This window comes from Rhamphochromis longiceps, linkage group LG15 (genome assembly GCF_057381845.1).
Source record: "Rhamphochromis longiceps isolate RC_006_pf linkage group LG15, R_longiceps_female_GT1.1, whole genome shotgun sequence".
In the NCBI taxonomy this organism is placed as follows: domain Eukaryota; kingdom Metazoa; phylum Chordata; class Actinopteri; order Cichliformes; family Cichlidae; genus Rhamphochromis; species Rhamphochromis longiceps.
The window spans coordinates 12,122,462-12,149,121 of record NC_140571.1 but is presented as its reverse complement, the minus strand read 5'-3'; the positions used below and the strand labels follow the sequence as shown (position 1 = coordinate 12,149,121).

The 26,660-nt window shown below is 42.0% G+C and overlaps 1 protein-coding gene across 5 annotated transcripts in view; it reads left to right on the top strand.

Annotated features, from left to right (window-relative positions):
- The window catches only part of utrn (utrophin), a 196,681-nt gene that overhangs the window by 56,761 nt on the left and 113,260 nt on the right, over positions 1 to 26,660 (top strand). For all 5 annotated transcript variants that reach the window (XM_085383072.1, XM_085383073.1, XM_085383075.1 and 2 more), the window contains 16 exons: positions 195 to 332; positions 472 to 567; positions 1,304 to 1,474; positions 3,085 to 3,257; positions 4,684 to 4,834; positions 6,830 to 7,005; positions 7,288 to 7,423; positions 7,873 to 8,022; positions 8,353 to 8,505; positions 8,613 to 8,714; positions 8,913 to 9,033; positions 9,521 to 9,738; positions 9,856 to 9,973; positions 10,079 to 10,287; positions 11,201 to 11,355; positions 11,491 to 11,680. In XM_085383072.1, the coding sequence (XP_085239198.1) occupies positions 195 to 332; positions 472 to 567; positions 1,304 to 1,474; positions 3,085 to 3,257; positions 4,684 to 4,834; positions 6,830 to 7,005; positions 7,288 to 7,423; positions 7,873 to 8,022; positions 8,353 to 8,505; positions 8,613 to 8,714; positions 8,913 to 9,033; positions 9,521 to 9,738; positions 9,856 to 9,973; positions 10,079 to 10,287; positions 11,201 to 11,355; positions 11,491 to 11,680 (2,457 nt within the window). The remainder of the gene's footprint in view (positions 1 to 194; positions 333 to 471; positions 568 to 1,303; positions 1,475 to 3,084; positions 3,258 to 4,683; positions 4,835 to 6,829; positions 7,006 to 7,287; positions 7,424 to 7,872; positions 8,023 to 8,352; positions 8,506 to 8,612; positions 8,715 to 8,912; positions 9,034 to 9,520; positions 9,739 to 9,855; positions 9,974 to 10,078; positions 10,288 to 11,200; positions 11,356 to 11,490; positions 11,681 to 26,660) is intronic.

The window sequence follows — 26,660 nt, the reverse complement described above, 5'->3', positions numbered from 1 at the left end:
ATGTTGCTCAGGCTTCTAAAGAGGCAGAGTTTATGTCAGATGGTGGTATAAATGTTTTCTTCATGTTTATTGAATAGAAGATGCTTGATTTAAGATCCATCGAGGACTGTTGGGGGGGGGGAATAACTATTCGCATAACTTTTGAACTCTTGAATGCTCAGTTTGCCCTTTTACCCTGTGTCTCTCTGTACCAGATGGATGAGGAAAAAGCCAGTGTGGAGGACTTGCTGAGAAGAGGAGAAGAACTGCTGCAGCAAACTTCAGATGAGGGCCAGAGGGAGGAGCTGAGACTTCTGTTGCTCCGGCTGCAAAGTCAATACTCTGCTCACAGGGTGAGATGCATATCATGTGTCCTCTGTAGAGTTTTTCTTTTTCCTCTCCTAGAAAAACACGGGATATTCTTATATTGTGTTTTCTGCTGTGCGCCGATGCAGTACACTGAAAGTGTGTGTTTGTGTCTGCTTGTCTCAGGAGCTTAAGGTGCTGCAAATCAGGCGAGCCGAAGTCTCCGTGCAAACGTCGTCTTCTCACACCTTCAGAGAGGAGACAGCTGAGTTTACAGCTGAGGTGAGAGACGAATGCAAGCATACACATCTAAGAAAGGGGAGGAATAAATACTTTGCAGTCCTTGATGAGAAACTATAGGGAGGGCTTAATGCGTGTGCCTCATGATGCTGCAGCTCATTTACGAGTCAAGTTTAACATTCTTTGCTTAAAGTCGGTTGAGGTAGCAGCATCAGAACCAGTGAGACCAGCAAAGTGAATAGGAAGGATAGCTCTAAGAGAATAATTCAGCTTAAACTGCCAACCATCATGGAGAGGGTGCTGCATCCCCTCTGTGACCTGATGATCATCCAGTAGAGGGCTAAAAGCAGGGAGTGTCAGCTGGCATCACATTTACACTGTTTTTCCTCTTTGTCAGAGAGTGCTGTAGTTTTTCAGTGGATTTGAGTTCTGTATTAGAGTTTGATTCTCATCTTTTAGTGTTTTTTTGCCCCTCTAGTTACATTAAGTGTAGTTGTTTCTGATTTGCTCTCATTTAGATCTGTACTATTATAATATCAGCTCTCAGTGTAGCCGAAGGTCTTCTTAGCTTCCGGTTTTCTTTTGTAATATCAATATTTTTTATTTAATTTACACTGTATTTCGTCTTTTATGGTTATTATACGCATTTATCCTTAAATAGTGTTATTATTCATCCACCCTCTTTCTTTTTGTGGTTCATTTAATTTGGTTGCTGTAACAACGAATAAGTACTTTAAATACCTAGTGTGCCACTTAATTCTTCTCATCTGTCTTGTAGGAGATGTCTGCAGTGGGGCGCAGCACTGCTCCTTCGCTGACTCCATCTGACTACCTTTTAGACATCAATAAAGTTCTTCTCGCCATGGCTGACAACGAGTTGCTGCTGAACTCCTCTGAGCTCAGCGGGGGCCTTTATGAAGACTTTTCTAGCCAGGAAGACACACTGAGAGTGAGCCATACCCAGCCTTTGAAATGAGTCTCTCTACTGTAGAAATCGTGGAGAAAGTTCTGTTTTTTTTTTTTGTTTTTTTGTTTTTTTTTTTATAAATGTGGTTTGGTTTTGTGGAGCAGTCTTGAAAAAGTTTAACCAAATTAAAGAATAGAAGAGACACAAGACTCTCCCCCCCCCCCCCAAGTAAAACTTATTTTGCACCAATAACAGCTAGGGCTGCCACAAATGATTATTTTGATAGTCGACTAGTCACCGATTATTTTTGTGATTAGTCGACTAATCAGATCATGCATCCATTGGAGGTACAACGTACAGCTTATTGCACCAGCATGCATCTGCTCTTATATAACTATAATTAGCTTACAGCTTTAAGTGTTTAAGGTATGTGCAAACTAAAAGTAAAGACAAGATGACAGTTTATTCAATTTTAATGAAGTTTGCAGATTGTTTCGGTGAAGTTTAATAAGCTCCTTGCTATCGAAAATATAACGGGACACCGGAGTATATTCTCCAGCATCTCACACTTCTGATAATCAGCTGTCTGCTTGACGTTTATTCAGCTGTGTAAAAACTTTAACTTTAATCTCAGCCAAACAGACTTACTCAGGAATAAATAAAACACACACAAAAAAGCCAAACAATATAATTTTTAAGTTGTCTAAGTGACTTATATATCATGTTTAACCTGAGTAGCGAAAGACCGCGGTGGGTTTGAAAATGATTTGCCAGGAGTCCGGTGCTCTCACGGGCTCCAGTGAGCCTTGCCCCCGGCTAGCTATCGAGCTGGTGGGTAACAGACGTCTCCGAAAACGTCGGAGCACTTTTGAAAATATGTGGTGTCTTGATAAACTGAGCAGATATTTGAGGTTTACACAGCTACATTCTCGCCTGAAAATATGTTAAACGTTTATTTTGTGACCCAGAAAGAATAATAAGAGTAATATTAAAACTAACTAGCTGCCGCCATTGTTGACAACTGAGCAGGGCGCTATGGATTCCTGGGACACAGCTTCTTCTTCTTCGGGGTTTAATGGCAGCTGGCATCGTTGTACATGCAGTGCTGCCATCTTCTGTTTCAGTCCGTTATTACACTCTTAAATCCTACTACTTATTCCTGCGTCTTTTGGGATCTTACAAAGCCTCAAACGACGCGTCAACTATTAAATCAGTCGTCGACGTAATCGTGACTAGTCGACTAATCGTGGCAGCCCTAATAACAGTTTAAATTAGAGGTTCATCAAGGGTTTTATTTTGAAATGTACGTTTTCTGGTGGTTTGGTGTGTTCCATCATGGTTGATCTGTTGAAGAAAGCTTTACAGTTTAATTGATCCCCTCATCAGTACACTTAACAGACCAATTACAGAATTCATTCAGACTTCTTAAAAAGTCACACTGGCTGTTCTGTCTATTAAAAATAAATAAATATGTAATTCACTGATTATCTTGTATACTGCCCATCACCACTGAACCCATAAGCTTCATAAGACTGGGGGTGGAATTGTTGACGTTAATTGGTGTCAGATAACCAGCGACCACATTTGCAGTTCTGCAATCTGCCTGCTGCATTAACTTCCTCTTCTTTTATTATTCCGTTTTCATGTCACAGAATATCAAAGACAATCTGGAGCGTCTGAGCGAGCAGGTCACAGGGATCCACGAGCGCCAGCCTGACGCCATCTGGGACGCTTCGCCTGCTGAGGTGGCGCAAATGGCAGACGCCCTGACACAGCTCAATGCCGAGTGGGACCGCCTCAACCGCATGTACAACCAGAGGAAAGGGTGCGTGCACCAGCTTCCTATAATATAACAGATAAAGGTGTATTTATATTCATTATCTAGATTTAAGGTTTTAAATCAAACCTTTAAACGCAACAAAGGAGAACAGTGAACAAGCTGCTATTTTTACTTGTGGTGTATTTGTGTGAGTAAGAATATGCATGTCAGGATGTTTAGTAGCTGCAGGGACAATATATGCCAGCTGTCCACTAGTCAAGAGAGACAGCAGGACCAGATAAAGAGAGACCAGCACACATGGTAAAGAACACACACACGTACACGCTGACCTTAGTTAATGTCAAAAACAATTCCTTGGGCATAAACAGTCTCATGCCAATTCACGCAGTCTTACAGTCATTCACTCATTCACACACATGCACAGTGCATGACCCTCAGTGCCATCAGCACAGTTCATTGGGCATAAACAGTCTTCACATTTGCTGAGTGCAGTGTGTGCAAAGACACTGTAGTAAACTAGTAAGCTAATTTTGAGATTGCACACAAACTCTGCAGCACTGCATCTGTAATCACAATAACCTCTGGGCATCATTAAGTATCAAAAGAATAGAGTACATGTTGTAAAATTACTCATCCAGAACTCATTTCCTCAGCTTGTCCCTCTGATCAGATTTGTTCTTTTCAGAGCGATGCTCTGAAAGGAAATAGCCGTTGAGCAGACCACCGTTGTGATAGAGATCTGTTTTTTTTTAAGTAATCATCCTTTCGCTCTCTATTTCTTTTTATTCAGTAGTTGTGCTGTGATCTTCACGGTGTTGTCAGAGGTTCCTGATTGTTGCAGCGTTTTTAATAGAGGTCAACTGTTCAGTTTTCCCTTATCATTTCCCGATGGTAGAACATGATGAATTCATTCATTTTTCCGTAGCTGTAGCATATTAACAAGCGGATATGATTCCAACCAACACAACGGATAAACTATGCAGACTGTTTTCTCACTACTATACTCTTACTCACTACAGATACAGTAGATTAGGTATGCTTTTTGAACAGTGGATGCGTAATTGAAAATGAGAGAGAAAGTCAAAGGAATGGGAATTGGATCACAGTGATTTTATGGTATCAATGCAGCTGAAAACACTTCACTCAGTTTGGCTACTGTTCTCAATAAAAGTGGCAGCGGAAATGACAGTTTGAGTCACAATCGAGAGGATTTACAGCCATAGAGATAACATCGATGTTAGTGATATACACAATATGACTGTTTTATTGGTGATGTATTACATTTATATAATTTATAGCCCAGTGCTTCACAGAGCCTTTGCTGTGCACCACACTTTTGAGTTCAGCTGTGTTAAAAGGGTCTGAAGCGACGGCAGAAAGTTGGACAGATTGTCGGTGTGTCCTTCCTCTTTTTACAGATTATCTCCAGATTTCAGCTTTGATGCATGTGCGTTTCCTTTTTGTGCTGCAGGAGTTTCGACCGTGCTGTAGAGGAGTGGGGGCAGTTTCACTGTGACTTGAAAGACATCAGTCAGTGGCTGACTGACACAGAAAACCTGCTGTCTGAGAGCGTTAGCCCTGATGGACAGCTGGACCTGGAATCTGCACGACAATACCAAGAGGTCAGTGGAGGGTGGTGAATCGTTGGTCTGTGTTAAGTTTTTTGTTTTGTTTTTTCTCTCCTAATCGGTTTTGGTTTCTTTACCCCAGAGACAGAATAAATATGTATTTTTTGTGACAAAAGGCCTGTCAGGTCTCTTTCTTTTATTGTTATGGAGACTAATTAGATTAATTTGGCAATATCACATCATCAGCGTGTGTTTACAAGTTTAAATCAAGATTATTAACTCCCAAGGATGCTGTAGTAATATTAGGGCTGGGTATCGTCACTGATTTCTAGAATCGATTCAATTCCGATTCACAAGGTCCCGAATCGATTCGATCCACGATTCGATTTAATTCGATTTGATTCGATTCGATTCTGGGAAATTTTGACAGTCAGAAATATTATAATTCAGATCAGTACATTTACATATTTTTGTATCTATTAAAAGGAAGCTGACACATGCAAGACTTTATCAAAGGTGTAAGCGTCACAGCAGATGCCTTTGTGTCAAAGTAGCTGAAGATAAAACACAGAAAAACATGAAGGTGATTTTCCTGTTCTGGGATTTTATAAAAATATTCTGCAGTACATCAAAAACGAAAGAAAACCATTAATCAACATATGAACATCACCTCTGAAGTTACAGCGGTTTTATTAGAGACACGGCTAAGCGTTTTGCATTTTGCTTAATTTTAAAAAGTTTAAATTTGTTCAATATTGAACGGCAGAAATTAGGTTTACTTTTCGGAAGTAAGTAAAAGGGGAAAAAAAACGTCGGCCGACAGCGCTGTAAACAACGGTAGACTTGTGTGTAACAAGCAAGCGAATAATGCAGAAAAGAGAGAGAGAGAGAGAGAGCTGTGCATGAAGTGTGATTTTTATCCTGAAAAGTCAGCAAAAGTGGTTTGGATCTTCTTTTGCTGCTGGTTCAGTCAATATTGTTTGGAGAGAGATAAAACTAACAGCCATATGATCAGCGCAAAAAGGGCGTAAACACACAGCGCGGACCCGCGGATCAGAATCAGCGAGCTGTTGGCTTTCAGCCCCGACCGTCAGCTGAGAAAAGCGACATCTAACTGATCCTGATCCGTCGGCGCTGTGTGTTTACGTCTTTGTGCAGAAGCCGTGCACCTGCTCTCATTTACTGTCTTAGCTGTTTGGTGGTTGTTGAAATTTTGTGATCTTTCACCAGAGATTCTGGCATTTCGGGCAAAATAAATTAATATTAAAAAATCGATTCAGGATTTTAATGAATCGATTTTACGTTATCCAAGCCAGAATCGATTTTAATCGATAAATCGATTATAAAAACCCACCCCTAAGTAATATGTTCACGCTATAGGCAGCTTGATGGTTCGATGTGTTAGACAGAAGATAATTGCATTTGGCTCCCCCAGGGGAAAATGGGTGCTATACTGTATCTAATAAATACACCACACATCTGACTGTTCATTATGCAGAGTGGAAATGGAGAGAAGTGAACTGAAGAGTAAGATTAGAAGGGGACTTAAATTTCGCTTTGTTTGATTGCTAAAGCGGTAATTTCATTTCCAAGGGGAATTAAATTCTCTGAAGCTGTTGCATTATCGCTGACGGCGCCGGTGCCATTAACACCTTTATCGGCGTGATTTGCAAAAGCTCGAGCCGCAGTCCAGTGCGTCTGTCTTTTTTACGTTTTCACAGACTGAGAATGAGACGAGGGATCAAGTGGATGGGAATTGAGAGATCAATTAGCTGAGTCACCCTTTAGCGGACTTTACAATCACTCACTCTACTTTACGAGTCTGTCTTGGCAGGTTAAATCTCTCTCGGTGGAAACAGATATTTGGCAGCTTAAGTCGTGACTCGCTACAAATCATGCCTATGTGTCAATAAGAGATTTGCCTGGAGAGATGGACCTGAGCTCGGGATTTCAGCACTAGTAGATCAGATTATGCTGTTTGACTGAAGCCTTTTTCCCCCCCTTTCTTTTTCTCCTTTTGTCTCTTCCTTTGTTCGGCATGCATTTTAGGAGTTGGAAGAAGGCATTGCCAGTCATAAGCCCGTCCTGGTTGGACTCAGCCACACTGGAGAGCAGATAATTGGCAAGCTCTCCTCTCCTGATGGGCCCCTGCTTGAAGAGAAGCTGGAAACTCTGGGTCGGCGTTGGAGAGCGGTAAACCGCCAAGTCCTAGACAGACAGCGGAGGTAAAAATGACCTTGTACAAAAGAGGGGGGAAAGATTGAGGATTTGGCGTTTGACATTCTTGTGTGTTGACATATAACATCTTAGTTCTAGAATACAATGTAGCATAGAGGTTGGTGCTCATTCTCCGTTACCATCAGTCTGTTTCTTTATCAGTGTTTGTCAGGTTAACGTTATCAATGCGGTCAGTCAGCCTATAACAGCAATTTAAATGTAAATTTTTAGGATCAGGCCTGCAACCTGGAGGAAATGGAGATCCTAATCTAAGGTGTGTGTGTGTGCAGGTTGGCTGGAGGGGATCCGGCCCTGTCAGAGCTGGTGAGGAGGCGCGAGGAGCTCGCTGTGTGGCTCGAGCAGGCAGAAAACGCTGTTAGCTCCCTGCCTGTCACTGCCACTGACAGAAATCTCAAAGAACTGAAGGTAAAGCAAAACTCAAAACATGCTCGAGTTAGTCTGATTCATGGGAGCTCAGAGATTTCTATTCCTGCTCAGGAGCTGCTGGGGAAGTGCTATTTTTATGGTCAGCTCTGACTGTGTTGTGTTGTCCTTTGTTCTTCTTTCCCCTCTATGCTGTACTGTGAGCACAAGTTGCCCAGAGTGTCTCAGTTAGTCACAAGCAGAACCAGTCTCACCCAGCAAACGTAAACAGAAAGAGCACTGACACTTCCTGTTTTTAATATTCCTGTTTACATCCCCCAAGCCCTCAAACTCAGACTTGTACCTTATGGAAATACACTGCAGAGTAGAATCATTCACACTACATATCTCTGTGCAACAGGAGTTTGCTTCTTTGTTTCCCATTCCTTTGACTTTATCTCTCATTTTCGATCACACGGTGAAATTAAGCCTCGGTGCATCTTTCCTTGCAGGCCCTTGCTGAGGAAATGGATTTACAGAACGAGCGTCTTGGCTGGCTTAACAAGCACGCTCCTCAGATCCTGTCCAGTCCCAGTGTTAGCCCGCAGAACAGAGAACAGCATGTTGCCAAACTCAGAGGCATAAACCTCAACTGGAGCAAGGTATGAAACAAACCGAGCGGGCGGCATGCACACCCAAGTTTGTGAATGCAGAACCTCAAATGAGGCGATGTAGGATTTTGAAATTAATACCATATGTCCATCTACTAAAAATCTTGAGCGGGTTTGAATCTCTGTGACCTCGACCTCATAGTCAACCTTTCTGAAAATCACCTAGAATTTTCAATTTTATACCATAGGTGCATCTACCAGGAGGCTGAGGGCTAGCAGTAGCTATAGCTGGCTTCTTAGCCTTGTAGTCAAAGTGGTTGGTGTGAAACGTTGAGTTCCCTTTCATCTGCTGCTTCATCCCTGATTCTACCACTCCTGCAGGTGACCAATGAGCTGTTGGACAAAGTGGGTGAAGTGGAGACCAACCTGCAAAGTCACGCCCAGTTTCAAGACCGGATGAACAGACTGACTGACTGGGCCGTCATCACGCACCAGACGGTCACGACCCGCGGCCTGAATCCTGGCCAGGCACTGGTAGGTGGACTAAACAGAACTCAGAAAACTAATACACTGGTGCTCACTGAAAATCCATCAATTCTATGCAGGCCTGTTCTCTTATATGATTTTTAAATACGCTGTAGGATCTGGAGGCTTCCATGAAGGACAGAAAGAAGGAGCTGGAGGACCTGTTAGCTCATTCAATAGAGCTGCAGAGACGACAGCAGCTGTTGCCTCAAGAAAAGGTTTCCATAGTAATATAATTTAATAACAAAGTACTAGTGATTGTGGCATATAATTACACAAAAAGATACAATTTCCTGTAATTTCTTAGTTTAATTAGCTCTTTATCTGGTTACACACCATTTCTAATGCTATTATTTTGTACTAAGTCTATATATATGTTTGTGTGTGTGTCTCCTTATGCGCTATCATGTGTATAGGCTAAGGTTGAGCAGCTGGCAGCTGACTGGAAAGCCTTGGATGGCCGGCTGAGGGAATCTCTTGAGCCACCTCTGTCTCCATGGACACATCACCAACATGTAGTCCAACACCAGCAGCTGGGTAAAAAAAAAAAAAAAAAATCCAAGAAATGCAATTATTTCTCTCTTTATGTATCGCTGCCTCTGTTTTTATGGTGCATCAAGGGCATAAGGAAGAAGGCATCCAAAACTTGCCCCAGTGAAGTATTTAAAAATGAGATGCTTGTGGATCATTAGCAGGGCATGACAAAAATAAGTAATAAGTTCTTAAATTTGCAATTCCCCTTTGTCCTGCCTTAATCTGGAGCATGAAATGCTTGATTAAAAATAACAAGAGGTGAGCGGCAAAGGTTGTAGCAAACTAAAACAGTCCCCGATGGCTCGTTCGTCATGATTTGGTATGGTGCTACTATCCTCTGAGAGCCTTTTGACAACACCACCTCCCTCCTTCTAACATCTTTAATGTTTGTTGCATCATTTCCTTTTAAAGGAGCTCTATATGTCAAACCTTGCTTGGATCAAGATTTCTTCCTTTTTTTTTTCTTTTCCTCTCCCCGCCCCTGCTTCAGTGTCTGCCGTCCCTTCAGCCGTGCAGATGGCCAGCTTGGTGAGCGAGGACCCACACCACCAAACCCCGCACACACCGGACACCGTGGCGCCCACTGATCTTAACGAGACTGCCACTGAGCTTGCAGACTGGCTAGTCCTCATCACCCAGATGCTCAAGTCTAATATTGTCACCGTGGGGGACACGCAGGAGATCAGGACCACTATGGGACGTCTTCAGGTGAGAAATTGGTTGATTTTTTTTTTTTTTTTTTTATGTGTGTGATTCATTTGTTTTTGTTTTTTTTTTAAACTGAACTTTCACTAAACTTTCCTTGTATGTTTCTTCACTTGACAGGTGACAAAGAATGACCTGGAGCAGCGTCACCCTCAGCTAGAGGACATTTTCACACTGGCGCAGAACATCAAAAACAAAACCTCCAACCTTGATGTTCGCACATCCATTACTGAGAAATGTAAGAAAAAAGTTGTCAGGGGAAAGAAAAAAAAATAGTAGCAAATATGTATGTTGTGCTTTAGCCTTTGTTTGTCCATATAACCACATCTGTCTCTGGCTTTAGTGGAGAAGGTGCGCAGCCAGTGGGACAGCACTCAGCATGGTGTCGAGGCACGGCTCCAGCAGCTGGATAATATGATTGGTCACAGCAACCAGTGGGAGGAGCGGAGGAAGGAGGTGATGGGCCTTATTGGGCACCACGAAGGATGTTTCCATAACCTTCTTCAGCGTCAGTCCAGAGATCCCCTGACTGAACAGCTTAAAGACAATAAGGTTAGCGAGGAAAAAAACACTGCTAAACTTTCTCTCTGTGACCTCAGTACGCCTCATCTGTCCTCTTGAGGTCATTTACTGTGATTCTGTAGCAAGCTTGTCTACTCATATTCCTCACGGAGAGAAAAAAAAAATGGATCAAAGCGAACTTTATAACATATTAGAGGTCCTTTATACAGTCGTGTAAGTTTATACAAGGCGAGAATGAATAAATCACCTCTCTGAAGTATCACTTTGAACTTTAATAACGTTCGTACACCCACATCATCCATCATTTTAATTTGAGATTATGTCTTGGCCAATGATTTCTGGCACCAAATCCTGCCTCTTCTGACAGATTACAGGGACCGAACACTAGAGGGCAACTGAGTTTAACAGAATCCAGGATGCTGTATACACAGCTGTTTGCTCCTGGTGTGTGGTCTTGTAATAATGAGTAATTATGTATTTAAAATAGTGAAGTACACTTTTTTTTTGTTAAAAGAAAAGGAGCCCAGCAGTCTTATATGGATGACTTACTTCCAAATGCTGAATTTGGAGTCTTAATCACCAGGGTCTAATGTAACATGCTTGATTAAGCAGAGGTTAAACAAACAATGTCAAAGAGCCGAGCAGCAGAATAACAAATTTGTGTGTGTGTGTGTGTGTGTGTGCATGTTGTTGTTTTTTTGTTGTTAGTTTAATATTTATTTTTTCATCTTAGAGAATGAGTCATTAATATCCTCACACGGCAGTTTTTCATATACCAGGCCGCAACAGTATACAGCAAACGGCACAGGAAGATGGATAACTCCAATAATGATAAACAATGCCCTTCACAGTGACTTGCAGTATTCACGCTGACTCACATCTGTCACATCCTCAGAGTCGCAGTCCAGTGTCACGAATATCAAAGCGCTGCATTGTTTTACAGGAGTTTCTCCAAGCTCTGGGCCGAGGCCAAGCTACAGTCGCAGCCTTCAACGAGTTGTCTAATCACCTTTTACGAGAGTATTCTACCGATGACACCAGGAGGATCAAAGAGGTCGCAGATAAACACAATGCTGCCTGGAACAGCCTCAACAATAGGTGCATACAAGTTGGCCCGCTCACCCTCTCACTGTGCTTCAAGGCAGATACCCTTTAACAGTATTAAATGTTTTTGAAGTTATTGCTATATCTCATATATAGCTATGCGTTTGTCTCAATCATATTAATGGACAGGGCCAATGACCGTCACACGCAGCTGGACAGTGACCTGAAGGGCGTGCAAGTGTCTCTCAGGGAGCTCGAGTCCTTCCTCAAATGGCTCCAGGAGGCTGAGACTACGGTCAACGTTCTCGCCGATGCCTCCCAGAGGGAAGATGTGTCGCAGGACTCCGCCCACGCGAAGGAGCTGAGGCGACAACTGGAGGTAGGGGCCGTAAATTGATAGAGAAACCGCGAGTATGTGAGGAATATATGCACAGGTGCCAGCCTATTATCTCACTGTCATCCTTCATTAACGCATCCTTCAGCTACCGAACAGGGGCTGGGGTGTGTGTATGCTGCTGGTTAAAGGTGTGTGTGAATCAGAGGGCGTGTGAATGCTTTTACACCTTGAACGTAGCTCAGTGATCTCCTTGTTCTGTCCCGCTTACGAAGTGTGTGTGTGTGTGTGTGTGTGTGTGTGTGTGTGTGTGTTTGCCCTCAGCTTGCTTGTCATTTACTCAGATGTTCCCTCCAGGATCAGTTGACGCACATCATCCTATACTCTCTATGTAATGATTTAATCCCAAAATCACCTCACCTCAGCCTTCCAGCAGATACAACAGGCGCTAATCTTCTTTCATTTATTTATTTATTTTTTACTTCTTGCTGAAGTTGAAAAGGTGTTTTTAAAAATGTCTTGTGGTCATCTCTTTTGGCTTCTACATTGAGCGACGTTTTAACAATCTCATTGCTTTTTCAGAGGAACTCCTTGTCCCTGAAAAAGCGCTGCAGTGTCATCCATCTTTCAGAATCGAAATCACCAGTCCAATAAAAATTCTGTGTTTTCTTGTCTTGAACGCTACATTGCCATCACTCCCGCTTCCATTTTCCGATCATTTAAAAAGAGGCCAAGGTTATAGAGAAAAATGACGCTGAATCACCGCATGAATGGCTGCAAAGATTTCTGATTCATCAACTTGATGCGAATCTGATGGTCACAGACTTTTGTAACCCGTTTGTTGAACCCTTGCCGGATTTGGAAGTAATGAATGCTATTATCACATTTACCTGCCCATTACAGTCATCTATATTTGTTGTACTGAACATAATCCATCATTATATAAACCTTTTCAAACTTACGTCCTGCATATTATTACAATTTAGTCCTGCAAAGGTCGTGTGTCTTACTAGAACACCAGAAACTGTCTGTATAAACTCCTCTTATACGATGAGTTGGGATGCCAAAATTGGCACAAAGGTAGATCTTAGGGCTCTGAAGGTTATCAGCTATATTACGTTTTAGCACATTATCATGTTGCAACCTAGCAACCACCAACCAATGGGCTAAAATTAGCCATTTGTAGCATTTTGCACCAAGAACACTTTAGACAAGCATTGGACAAGTTTATTTTCACAAACCTTAACTTATACATGTATTGTAATGTCATCGTGTTGCCTAGCAACCACCTATCAACCTACTGTAGTGAGTTCAGTAAATGTGTTAAAATAGTAACTAAGGGTAGTTTCTAGGGGTGGGTTTTTATAATCGATTCATTGATTAAAATCGATTATGGCTTGGATAACGTAAAATCGATTAATTAAAATCCTGAATCGATTTTTTTTAATATAAATTTATTTTGCCCGAAATGCCAGAATCTCTGGTGACATCTCACAAAATTTCAAGAACCACCAAACAGCTAAGACAGTAAATGAGAGCAGGAACACGGATTCTGCACAAAGACTTAAACACACAGCACGACCCGCGGATCAGAATCATTTAGATGTCGCCTTTCTCACCCGACGGCACGGACACGGTCGGGGCTGAAAGCCGACAGCTCACTGATTCTGATCTGTCGGTGGGTCCGCGCTTTGTGTTCACGCCCTTTATGCGCTGATTCTAAAGCTGTTAGTTTGATCTCTTTCCAAACAATATTGACCGAACCAGCAGCAAAAGAAGATTCACATAAACATCGTCATGAATTCACTCTGACTTTTACTGTTTTGCTTCCACCGCGATGCACAGCTCTCTCTCTCTGTCTCTCTGTCTCTCTCTCTCGCCCTCTCTCTCTCTCTGTCTCTCTCTCTCTCTCTCTCTCTCTCTCTCTCTCTCTCTCTCTCTCTCTCTCTCTCTCTCTCTCTGTCTCTCTCTCTCTCTCTCTCTCTCTGTCTCTCTCTCTCTCTCTCTCTCTCTCTCTGTACTTCAAGAACAGTTTCCCTTTCTTCATTATTCGCTTGCTTGTTATGCACAAGTCTACCGTTGTTTACAGCGCTGTCGGCCGCTGTTTTTTTCCCTTTTACATTCTTCCGAAAAGAAAACCTCATTTCTGCCGTTCAATACTGAACAAATTTAAACTTTTTAAAATTATTCAAAATGCAAAACGCTTAACCGTGTCTCTAATAAAACCTCTGTAACTTCAGAGGTAATGTTCATATGTTGATTAATGGTTTTCTTTCGTTTTTGATGTACTGCAGAATATTTTTATAAAATCCCAGGCCAGGAAAACCACCTTCATGTTTTTCTGTGTTTTATCTTCAGCTACTTTGACACAAAGGCATCTGCTGTGATGCTTACACCTTTGATAAAGTCTTGCGTGTGTCAGCTTCCTTTTTATTGATACAAAAATATGTAAATGTACTGATCTGAATTATAATATTTCTGACTGTCAAAATTTCCCAGATTTAAATTGAATCGAATTAAATCGAATCGTGGATCGAATCGATTCGGGACCTTGTGAATCGGAATTGAATCGATTCTAGAAATCAGTGACGATACCCAGCCCTAGTAGTTTCCACCTGACTCCATTATGTTTGTGCTTAAGAGCAAACATATTGGTGTAGCTTTCCTAATTTGTTATCACCCGCCGCCTGTCTTTATCTTCTGTTGTCATTTCATTACCAGTTGGAGTCGAGATTGATGGATGGTCCTCGCCCAGAAAGTGGGTTTACATAACACAGACAGGCTTCAAGCCTTTGATGTTGTGGCTTTACTGAGTGTTGTTCCCCACAAACCCTTTCATTAGGTCACAATGACTGCTCTGCCACTGTTCGGTGCTTAGTTACTTTAATGACAATTTGTAGCCGCAGGCGGTTGTCATTCTCACTGCTGTTTTCATATTAAGCCCGCAGTTGGTGACTGGTCAGACTCGGTGACAAATACAAATTGGTGCATTAACTGATATTTCATGAAAATGTGAGGCTTAATGGCATAAGACCGAAAAACAACTGATGCTGTTGCGTGTGATGCAGTAATGACAGTCATGGCCACAGGAATCAACATACCGGGAAACAAACTTGTTTGTTCTCTTGCCGAGTTGGATTAGAATTGATCGTGACTGTCTGATAAATTGGGGAATTATGTGATCAGTCTGGTTAGTCTCCTGCGGATTTTTGTGGGCTTCCAATGTAGCCAGGAAATCGGGGATAAAGAATAATGGATTTCCAGTTCAAAAATTCCTGTTCTCTTCATTGGTCATTGGTTACGAAAAGAAAAAAGCTAATTAAAGCTTAATCGTTGTCAGATGACAGCTATCGTTTCAGGTTTGCTCAGTAGAGCAAACTTTGTGCCAGAAATCTTGTCCCTTTGCTACAGATTCCCCATAATCACAAGCAGATATCTGATGTCTTTACTCGGCTCAGCCACTATAAAAAAAAGTCCTTGTTTTATTTATTTATTTATTTTTCTGGGTTTTTTTTATGAATTTATAAAATTCCTTAAATAGTTTTTGCTTCACTGAGTGGAAGAAGTACCAGTTTTATTTCTTTTTGAATTAACAGACACTAAAACTTTGCAGAAAATAAGGTCGCCTGACTACATTTTGAAGCGTCGGTAATTAATTACAAAAATAAATTTTGATCCAGTTCAGTGCGCTTTCATTATCTTGGCACTGGAAGGCAGGCTGTGCATGAGCCATTATAGAGATATATGTAACTTTATATTATTTTATCTACATGCACTATATTTTCAATAGTTAATTTTCTGGACATTTAACTCTATAAATTGTGCCTTTTTATAACAAACTCCCTCTCATTAATTTGCACTGGACCAGTAGAGACAAAAACTTCAAAGGGATAATTACCACCATGTTATGTAATTGCATATTGTCTTACTGGAGCATACAGGAAGTCACTTGTTTACATCACAAATCTGCACATTTGGTGGAATAATGTGCAGATTTATTCCATCATGAAGGTGCAAAGATGTACACAGCCTGATGATCTGCTTATATCTCGCTTGCCTTGTGCATGTTTAGCTGTGGGCTTTAGATTTATGTGGGTTTGTGCATGATTGTACTGTGGTGTAAGCAGATGAGTCGCACATGCTTTCTACAACCTCTTTCTTTGAAAAATGGTTCATAGTTTTATTAACCCAGAGCCAACAAAACACTCAGTGTCTCTTGTAATTCCCCGTGAAGCAGAGTCAATACTCTGTGGAATGACTGAAATGGATGCTGTAGCCAGTTAAACCTTGTCTAAACACAGCTCTTCAGTGAGCTCATCATGCCATCTCTCATTGTGTGTGTGTGTGTGTGTGTGTGTGTGTGTGTGTGTGTGTGTGTGTGTGTGTGTGTGTGTGTGTGTGTGTGTGTGTGTGTGTGTGTGTGTGTGCGCCTGTTGGTGAATGATGATTACTCTAGTTGGCTGCATCTTTTTCTTCCTTTCCACTGTCAAGTTACTGTCATTTAAATAAACTTACCGGTAATCAGGGACCAAAAAACAAAACAGTTTTTGTTTTGTGCGTCAATTTGTGTCACATCTTTTAAAAAAAAAAAAAAAATGATGGAGAGGCGGCTGGTCTTGGGTTTTCATCCTCAATTCAAATTAGTGCCTCTTGTGGTTGGGAGAAAGAAGGGTGTTTTTCATCACTTTAAATGAAAGTCAAACATTAACAGAGGGCATGAAAAGGGTTAAAATATCCACTCTATGGTTTATACTTTGTTATACAGCGTGGTTAGGAGTTCAGGAGGAAGTGAGCGGCTGCTTTTCTCTGCTCTTTTTCTTCTCTAAATGTCATCTCTCTGCTGCCTGGTGCCTCCAGCAGATACATTCTCTAAACATTCAGCTGTTTTCTGCACTGATAAAAGATACTTAAAAGCCTTTTATCTTTTATTTTTGACCTTGCCCTCCTACCCTATCTTCTGATGCTCTGCTTTCCACCCACTTTTTATTTTCCTCATTTTTTGGTTTTATCTGCAGTTTACCAGCATGTCCTCCCTCTTTTCTTCTCAGTTAATCGCTTAAAAAAATAGTATTTTTTTTTATTTTTTTTGGCGACAAAAACATGGCTCTTAATTAAAGACACATGCACCGTATCTCTCCCACACACTTGTTTGTGTCTGGAAATATTTTTCTGTAACATATTTGGCTTTTTAAAGAGATATATTATCAGTTATAAACACCGAAAAACAGAATTTTCTGTTTTTGGTAGGTGTTAGAGCTGGGCGATATATCGAGTTTTTAAAACATATCGATATATTTTTATACGAGATATAAGATGTGACAATATCCTTTATATCGATATAGTCTATGTTACGTTATAATTATAGTTGTGGAGCCGCAAGTTTGCCTCTCTTTCGTCCACTTTTGTCTCTACGCAACGTTACTCCGCCTCGCCTTCACTGAAGACAACTCCCCCTCCTCCCCCATCGCTTCACATGCAGGCAGCGACAAGACGGACACGGCAAATCTCCGTTAACGAGTTACTGCGCATCGCCCCATGCGTGGGGCTGGACGGCGTCAACGTGCTAACGAGCTAAACATGCTAACGAGCTAACAGCGCTAACCCTAAAATCCTTTCATTCTCTCAAAAGTTGATAGCGCGCCTTATGTATGAATTCTGGTTGTGCTTGATGGCCGCGAACTGATTTTATGTGGTACACGGCGCTCAGCAATCTGTCAAAAATGTTTGAGTACGACTTTGGTAAGCTATGGAGCTGCACCGCTTGATAGATTGTCGGCGCATTACGGCTACCGAGGAGCTTCGCGGAGTGATACGTACTTTGCATCAACGTAATATTACCGTATTGTGTGTGTATAAGGACCATAAATGGCACCTGTAAGAGACGTGGTTATGAAGCGGATTTCAAACTCCAGGCTGTCAGTCACACAGCAAAACTTGGGAACAGAGCAGCTGTAAAATCTGTCTGTCTTTGTTATTACGCTCAGCGTCTTTTAGTTTACATTTTGACTGCACAATTGTGAGCTCTTTGTTTAGCACAAAAACAACCTTGTTTTCTTTTATTTATGGAGCATTATTATTTAATGAATGCTCATAATTTAATTTTGAGTAATTTTTCATGTACATCTGTGCTGTATGTTAATAAAAGTGCCTGTGTGACATCTGGGACACAGCTTTGACTAAGAACTCTCTTTTTGTTCTTACTTTATGGCTTAAAAAAAATATCGAGATATATATCTTATATCGCCATCCAGCTAAAAAATATCGAGATATGAATTTTGGGTCATATCGCCCAGCCCTAGTAGGTGTACTGTAGTTTTTGGCCTTTAGTTTTAAATACTTAATTTTTTTGGACTGCTAGTGGTTTTATTAGATAAGCGGCAGCAAAGAGACAGCAAGGAAGGCAGGAGGAGACACCACATGGGTAACGACAGAAGTCTGGTCTGATGCAGCCTGTGTTTGGCACCACAGATAAAAACTAAATCAAAAACAGTCACTTAATGGCTTTTTCGGGAGATTTTAAGTGCATTTGGCATTTCCTGATGTAATTTGTTCCACGATCATATCTCAGGTGTCTGAAACTGAGACAACAAAAATGGCTTCCTTAATGGAAGAGGAGAACTAGAGCTAAAAAAGTAGACTGTTATTTTTTTTGCATTGAAAAATTACTGTCTGAAACTAAAGTTTCTCAACAAACCTTTTTTTCTTTAATAAAAACCTTACCAATGGTTGTCAGCTACCCTAATGGAGAAAAAAGTCTGTCGCAAATTGCATTAAGAAGTTGCGTAGGTGTAGTAACAAATTGGCTCAGTGTAGTTTGAAGGCATTCAGAATTGACCTTTAACCTGTATGGTGCATTATTGTATCTCTAGAAGCATTGTTTTTGGGTTCATGCAATCCTATGTGTTCTCAGATTTGCTGGATCCACCTGAGTGCACTACAGAGTAGGGCTGTGCGATATGACCAAAATCTCATATCCCAATATAAGAATTCTATCATCCTGATAACGATATAAATCACAAAAATGTAACATTTTCTGTAAATTCTGTGAATCTCGGGCAGCTCGACTTGCGGGAAGTGTTTCCAGCTGCGCGTCATGTACCTGGAGTCGAGTGTTTTAACCGATGCATGAAACTATACATTTTTAGACATAAGTTGTAATGGCCGCCGTTTTCTTTGTGAGTATTTATTACACAGCGTCCTGCGGGGAAAAGCCTGTTCTAATGTTTGAGTCTAAGGTTTATTTTTTTAGCACCTGGCGGCTCTTTTTTACTTCTCATCCGTAAATAATCTGCTCTTTCACGTGATTCAGTTTATTTTGAAAAGTCTCAAGTGGATCTTGAGCTTTATTGTGAAAGGTTTATGTGGAACATAAACAAGCGGACACGCGATGGTGTTACCGTCGTTGTTGCTAACCACAACGCATAAAAACAGGCGCTTGTCCGTCCGTAGTGTGGTTATATTAAATATAAGAGAAAGAAGAAATTAATATAGCCACTACAGTGACCATCAAAACGATGAAAAAATATTGCTGTAAACAGTTTATTTTGCGACACCACGAAACAAGCGATAGCGTACAATAAAAAACGATAGACGTTTTTATATCGTCACCCGATATATATCGTTATATCGAACAGCCCTACTACAGAGCATCAGTAACGCTTAAGAACAAGCACTCAACAGTGTTGTCTGCAAGTATGAATGGTACCAGCCTTCTTGGCATAGTGTCTCGAGTGCTTGACAAGTGAGGATGTCTTGCTTCTTCAGTTTTAAGCAACTGACAGAGCCCGAGGTAATGTGGGGGTTGTGTAGTGGTGTGAGGTGTGAAACCTCTGTAAGATGTAGCCTCACCCACCATCATAAGGCAAGGTGAGAATGGGGGATTGAAGACTGCTGACTCAAGGTGGCTGGTAGCTGGTGCTGTAAACCATCACCTCTGTTCAACTATGGTTGATCACAGCGGATGTAGATGGCCTCCTTTACTCCTTCCAAACTATCTGTCTTCTCGGTCCAGAATGTGAACACTGGCATCCTTGACGGAATGCCCTCTCTCCTGTAGGTGTACAGCAGAGTCTATCAAGCACTCGACTACCATGACACGGATGACTGTGAACCGACACAGACTTCTTGGCGCTCACGTCACACATTCGAGCTGCGATACTACAGTTCTTACTTATTTTTGACCTCTGCACATGTGCAAAGATGTATTTTTCTTTTTGTCATCAAAATGAAAAATATGTTTTTGACTACTCATGTTTAACATTCATGAGTCAGCCACCAGCTTCACGGGCACCTAAGCCGTGGAAGTGCTCCAGCTAAGATTGCCAGTGCAGAAAATGAATGGGACCGCTACTTCCCAGAATCCTGGATGCCTGAAATAACCCCTCCTTCTCTATATCTCTATTGTGTGTGGTTCTCATTTGTCCTCCAAGTTCTTGCACAATCTCTATCTCTCTCTGTCGCTCTCTCTCTCTCTCGTCTGATTGTCTCTCGCTCATTGATTTGTTTCTTTCCTGGCATAATGTCATTCAGCCTTCACAACAGATGCATTGTTTGTCTTCCCTCAGTGGTGCTTTTCATCCGTCTCCCTCTTTCTTAGTCTCTCACTCTATTTTGCTCTCTCTCTCTTTCGCTCTCTCTCTCTCTCTCTCCCTCCTGCTCTCTCTCTCTCTGTCACTCCTTCCCTCTCTTTCTCCTCTCCGGATCGGCAGCAGTAAAAAGTAAGCCGCGTACGGACAGCTTCTCTTCTCGTCCAGTGCAACTCGTGCCGTCCTCTCTCCCTTCCCTCTCATCTCTGCCAGCACTTTGCGCTCTTTCTCTCCCCGTTTATCTTTTTCTTCTTCTTTGTTTCTTCTTCTTCTTCTTCTTCTTCATCATTTCCCTCTTCTCTGTCACTCTCTTGACTCTGCAGGGTGCCGTCACGAGTGATTTGTTTGATTCTCTTCTGGCTCTGCGGTCGAGGTGCGCGTGTGAATGTCCGCGTGGAGGAGAAAGTGAGTGTCTCGTCTTGTCCGGCTCTTTTGCATCATCGCGCGCATGTGTGAGTGCATGCTAAGAGCTGCGTGAGTGACTATTTATAAAGAGAGAGAGAGAGGGGGGGGGGGAGAAAGCAAACTGAGGCTGCGCTCACTATGTTTATTGTGTGTGCGTGCGTGTATGTGACAAAACGTGGGTGCATGCTGAGCTGAGTACGCCTGCGAGTGAGTGAGTGTGTGTGGGGTTTTTTTCCCCCTTCTCTCTCTCTCTGTGTACATGTGTGTGTGCGCATCACGTCAGCTTGGCTGGGGTCTGGTCGGCTGGAGAGGGAGAGGGAGAACAATATGAGCGGGGTAGGGCAGTGCTAGCATGCGGACCAGGAGCAGGCTGCTGCAGACTTGTAGCAGTCTTAAGATGATGGCCATGGTCCGGACCTCCCTCCAGAAAGTGGTGGTCTTCTTACACAGGCTCCAGAGGATGGCCATCTCCTCGCCGCGCTACCAGAAACTCTGCAAGGTACGTGGAGACACGGAGCTGGAGAGCAGAGAGTTCATGTTTTTCTTTTTTTCTACTTTTCTTTTCCTAATTTAATTGGATTTTCTTTTTAAACTTTTACGATTGCACTCGTATGTGTCATTTAAATGATTATTTTTTGATTCTTTGGGATTTGTTTGGAGTCTATATTTATCAGATGCTCGGTTTGTGTCAGCAAGCAGCCATAAAGTTTTTGCTGCACATGTGTATTTGTATTTCCCCCACCCCCAGTGTAAATGCTCTTGCTTTTCAGAAATCTGGAGCTTATCACCAAGTTGCCCGTCTTTGCCTCATCCATAGCTTCTCCTCTATTTTTGGCCTTTTTATTCATGAGTCATTCGGTTGTCAAGACATTCAGTTCCTGCTGAAGTTGTTTTGAGGACTCCAGTCACCTCCACAGCCTGTCGTTTTAAATATATATGTGCATATATACATCAGCAGCTTTAGGAACTTTTGGCACTTCTTTCACATATCAAAGAAGAATTCAAACTGTGCGTCCCTGCCGTAGAGTGAGGTTGTGTGTGCACGCTTTGTATTTTTGTCAGCTTTTAAAGTGAGTGCAGGCATACACAGGGATTGTGGTGAAGAGTGTGTTGTATTTGTTTTTGGTACACAACTATTTTTGCTTGTTTGGGATTTTCAGAGACATTGTGACAGGTGGGACTGATGGGACGCTGTTCTGTAACCTAATTTAATTCGATCTCTTGATTAAAGTTTTTAGCTGATCTCATTATGTTGACAGGACACACCGGTTAACAGGTTGGCGCCACACACACATTCATTCGAAAAGTGCATAAGAGAAACATGAGGAGAGTGTATTTGGTTAAAAAAAGAAAATCAAAGTCAGCTTTATTGATTTTACTTGAGAGAAAACGACCGCTGATGTGCACCGGACTCGATGTCATTTTGTACCCCTGTTGATCATTATTGATCGCTGATCTTCATTGCCGTCTCTCTTGCGCTGCACAGCACTGACCTGCTCTCGCTCAGAGGGTAAGGGTGGGGGTGGAGAGGGGAGACCAGCTGTTGAGATTTGACAGTACTGTGCGTGTGTGACTGTTGGAGAGCGACAGACTAATGCAGTTTTGGATCAGTTTCCAGCTTCAATCATGGCTCGACAAACATGTGGTGGCTCAGTTTAATCCATCCTGAAAATTCGTTACGCTTTAGAGCTGCATGTTTTTGCCTTTTTTTTCCCTACTCACCAAGTGTGTGGTTATTTATTTATTTTTTTTGTCTCTACAGAAGAAAAGCCAAAAATTATCACGAGAAAGTCTATTTATATGTATTTTTTCCCTGTTTTTTTTCTAGCCTGTCTTGTTTCTCTGGGAACAAAACAAGAAACAAAAAGCAATAGTGACGACTCAAGGATTAGACCTTGTTAAAAAATAAAAAAATTATGGGAGAGTGATAAACAGAGCATTAGGCATTTGGGATTAGGCATTTATTTCCTGCTCTTTCTCAGCTTATCTTGCAGATGCTTGACTTATGTTTGTTTGTTTTTAAACAGTTCTTGGCAAAAACAATTAAAACTAGATCTGTGGTAGCAACTCTACCCCTCTTGAGTTGATTTGTGGGAGGAATCAGTCATTCCACAGCCGATTACCCTCCCCTGGGTTGCATCAGTCATTCCAGCTTCGTTTGGCCTTCCCTTGGGGGACTGTAATGCCAGGGTAGTCCTGCCTCCCTGGGGTGCGCTCACTGGCCGGCAGACTGGAACAATGACATCCTGATGATAGATTCGAAATGGGCTCACCCTCCGGCTCTGGTCATTCTTTCTTTTTTGGAGGCAGACCACGGCCTGTTTATCGTCTGACACGCGTTATTAAGTGCAAAAATAATGGGAGCTGGTTCATTTAAATTTAATAATTTTAACATTTCTAATTATTCTCAGAGGAAATAACTGATTTCATATATTGTATTCCTTAGTTTCCTGAAGAACATGTTGTTTATGTTTTCGTACCACTCTTAAAATCGTAAGAAAAATAAATCCCACCAACACTTTCAATTTGATCACACTAACTCAAGTCAACAGTTCGTGTTTTCGTCTGACTCACTGTCACAAAGGCTGCTTTTTACCCTTGGAAAACCAATTAGACGGCAATATCAAGCTTACCTCTTGAAAAGCACGGACTTGCATCATGTTTGTCGTCACTACCTCTAACAGAGTACCAGTGCAGGGCACGGTGACCACTGACTCGCCGTGCTGTGATGGATGGGAAGAGTATGAAATGTACAGAGTCATATCTTTTTATCTGTTAATCATATTTTTCTGGGAGCTTTTGGGTTTATGCAGAGCACCAGTTATTTTGATGTATAATAGCGAGCTTAGCTGTGTTTGCAAACGGCAGCCATTTAACGTTTTTAAAATTTCATCTGTTATTTGGAGAGTAAATTATCTTTTCCAGTTCAAAGCAATAACATTTAATTTTTATTTAACCTTTATTTAACCAGGAATGTCCCGTTGAGATCAAAGACCTCTTTTTCAAGGGAGTCCTGGCCAAGAGGCAGCACATTTCAAGACAAATACATACGAACAAACAAAGTTAAAATTACACAAAACAATTACACATTATTGAGGCAGCCTGTAGGCCTTTGAGTTTAGTTTTAAAAACATTTAAAGACAACAATTCAGTTAGTTTCCAGTCTTTCTGTAACATGTTCCATGAAAAAGGCGCAGAGTGGACAAAGGCTTTCTTACCCAGCTCTGTGCTGGGTAAGGTTGTATGAGGTTGTATGCTCTGGGAAATTTTCTTTAATCTATACGGCGTTCCCCTGAGGCTGCATTCGATGCATTCATTCTGTACTCATTAAAAACATCGGCTAAATGCCTTAAATGTAAATGCGAGCTTCGCTGCATCCCGATTGTTCCTCTTGACCGGCCTTTCACCTGGCGCTCTCGCTCTGTAGCGTTCTCTCTTGAAAATTGCTTGCAAGCATGTGACATATAGTTTACTGGTGAATAGAAGCTCTGAGTGGCATGCCTGGTTCATTTATAGTGAGGCATACAGAGGGGCCCTTGTGGCTCATTTCATCTCCTCACTTTTGCTGTGCTCTGTCTCTCCGTGTGTAATCTCTAGCTGAGAATTGGGTGAAGGGCCCACCTCTCTCCAGAGGAGCGTCCTCCTACTCTCATTACTGTAGCGTTGGCTGCTATTTCGTGTGTGCGTGTGTCTGTGTTAAACCAAAGCCTACTTTAGAAACAGCCCTAAAGCAGCAAAAATGTGCAGTCATGCCTTGTCTGTCTCTGTTTCTCTGGAAAATGCTTTGGCCTTTGGGCTCCACACTCGATCCACCTTTGCTCCTGGCTCACTGCTACCCCAGGACAGGTGACTCAGGCGTGGGCATGGAGCCCAGCTGTCTGACCTCCCTGTCCTTGAGCTCCACAGGGGTCCTATGGGTTATTAGCAAGTGTTAGCATTAGCAGTTAGAGCCTCAGGTGCAGTCAGATTACACCCCACCCCCCACAATCCTCTCCCCCCAGTAACCTGGCTCACGCTCAGATTGTGGATAATTTATTTCTTTATTTTTTTCATGCATCCTTAGACACAGTTAGCTTACGGACACTCATGCATTCAGTTCTCCAACACATATGTGGATGAACACATTTAAAATACAAGCATACCCACACACTCACACACTCACTCACTCCTCAACTCCTCTGTGAGTGATGAGTCACAGGCGGGAGATTTATGTGGTAACAGATTCATAAATGCAGGTCATTTAAATTCATCAAGACCGTATTGGGAACGAGCAGGGACAATAAAAGAAAATGAAGATGGGTTTTTCTCTCCCAATCAACATTACATGTAAATCACCACAGATGGACTTTCTATTGGGAGTGGACTGAGGTGAAATAGCACTTAAATCACTGATACAGCCCCGAGTTAAGCTGCTCTCCTTTTCTCGATTGCCATTACGGCAGAAAGTGACCGTTCCATTATGATAAGATGAGATGAAGAGGACAGAAAAACTGGTCTTGAGATTGAAAATCAACACCCCAGGATTAGATGGAATCCACAATATACTATATTTGCTTCAAATATAAACAGAGAAAGGGGGGGGGGAGACCCTCAACCTCCTCGCCTTTCTCCTCCCTTTGTCTACATCCCATTTTGTCTCTCGCACATCCAGTAAACCCATTTATCGAGCCAGTAATGCATGCGTGTGTCCGGTTTGTGTTTATGTGCACTTCCATTAGTGGCTTTCAGGCACTTCCTAACACCAAGCTAAAGCTGCTAATGCCTGTGTAGTTTGTCATCACGTATACTTTATGGTGCTGGAAAGCTCTGTATTCACCCAGCACTTCAACATGTGATATCCAGAGTAAATAACAAGGAAGAAAGGGAAAGATATTGATGGAGAGATGTGCGCAATTACCTCTGTAACTGTGTACTGGTTAACTGTCGTGATCAGTTTTCAAAGGAGTTGTTTTTCTCTTGTGATGACTGCATCTTTGCACTGGGGCTGGAAACGGGAGGAAAAATAGCTTAACCATGAGAAGCACCTACAAAATTCACTCTTAAAAGTCTGTATACAAACAGAGAGAGAGGTAGTTAGGTATTGTGTAACTCCTAAAGGGACAATGCACATTAGTTAGCATGACTACTTGGACCCATCATTTTGCCGTGGCATGCATAAGTATTAAAAGGAATCACTGATACAAAAGCATCAAAGCCCAGTTAAAAGTTAATAAATTAAACACACCGAGCACAGAACAATGACATAACCATGTGACATATAACAGAAAAATCTGAACTAACATTACATTTTAGTGTCAAAGTTACTAACAACTTGATCACATTTTACAGTCTTGATACAAATTTGATCTAACGTTTCTACAGTCTTTTTTTCCCCACCTGTCTGTCCAGCTATTAAGAAAGTAGATGATGTGATAGATCTGAGGTCCAGTACTCAGGTTTACTAGAGGACATGTTTGTTTTCAGACAGCAGACTTGGCCAAAACTCACTGGCCCACCTGACACCGTGATCTATGGCCGGCCCAAAAATGGCCTGAGCCGAATCACGGCAAGCAGAGGGAGAGATAGAGATCTCAAGGTTTTTGCCTTTTCGTTGTTCTCCCTTATGGCATGGCAATCTCTCAATACGTGCTTAAAGTGCTTAAAGATTTGTAGAAACTAACCCGTAAGAGAGGGGAAAAAAGGGAAATATTGACCTGAAGGCAGTGAGGAGGCAGTCATTTTTGTTGCCATCTAGAGGTCCCTATGACCTTCCAGCTCTCTTATCATCCTTTCACTGTCTCATGTACCGCTTGCCCGACTGAGTCGGGGTGCGATCCAGGGGGCACCCTAAGTGCGGGAAATAAAATGAAGCATGCAATCATTTTTCCTTTGCTGTTCCTTCTATTCTTGTGCTGACAATCAATCTGCGGGGACAAGGCCTGCGCTCTGCACCTTGCCAGAGTCCCACCTTGCCAATATCTATGGTGAGCACACAAACAGTGCTGACTCACCGTCCATATTTTGCTTTCTCTCAGTGTGTATATGTGAGCGCCTGC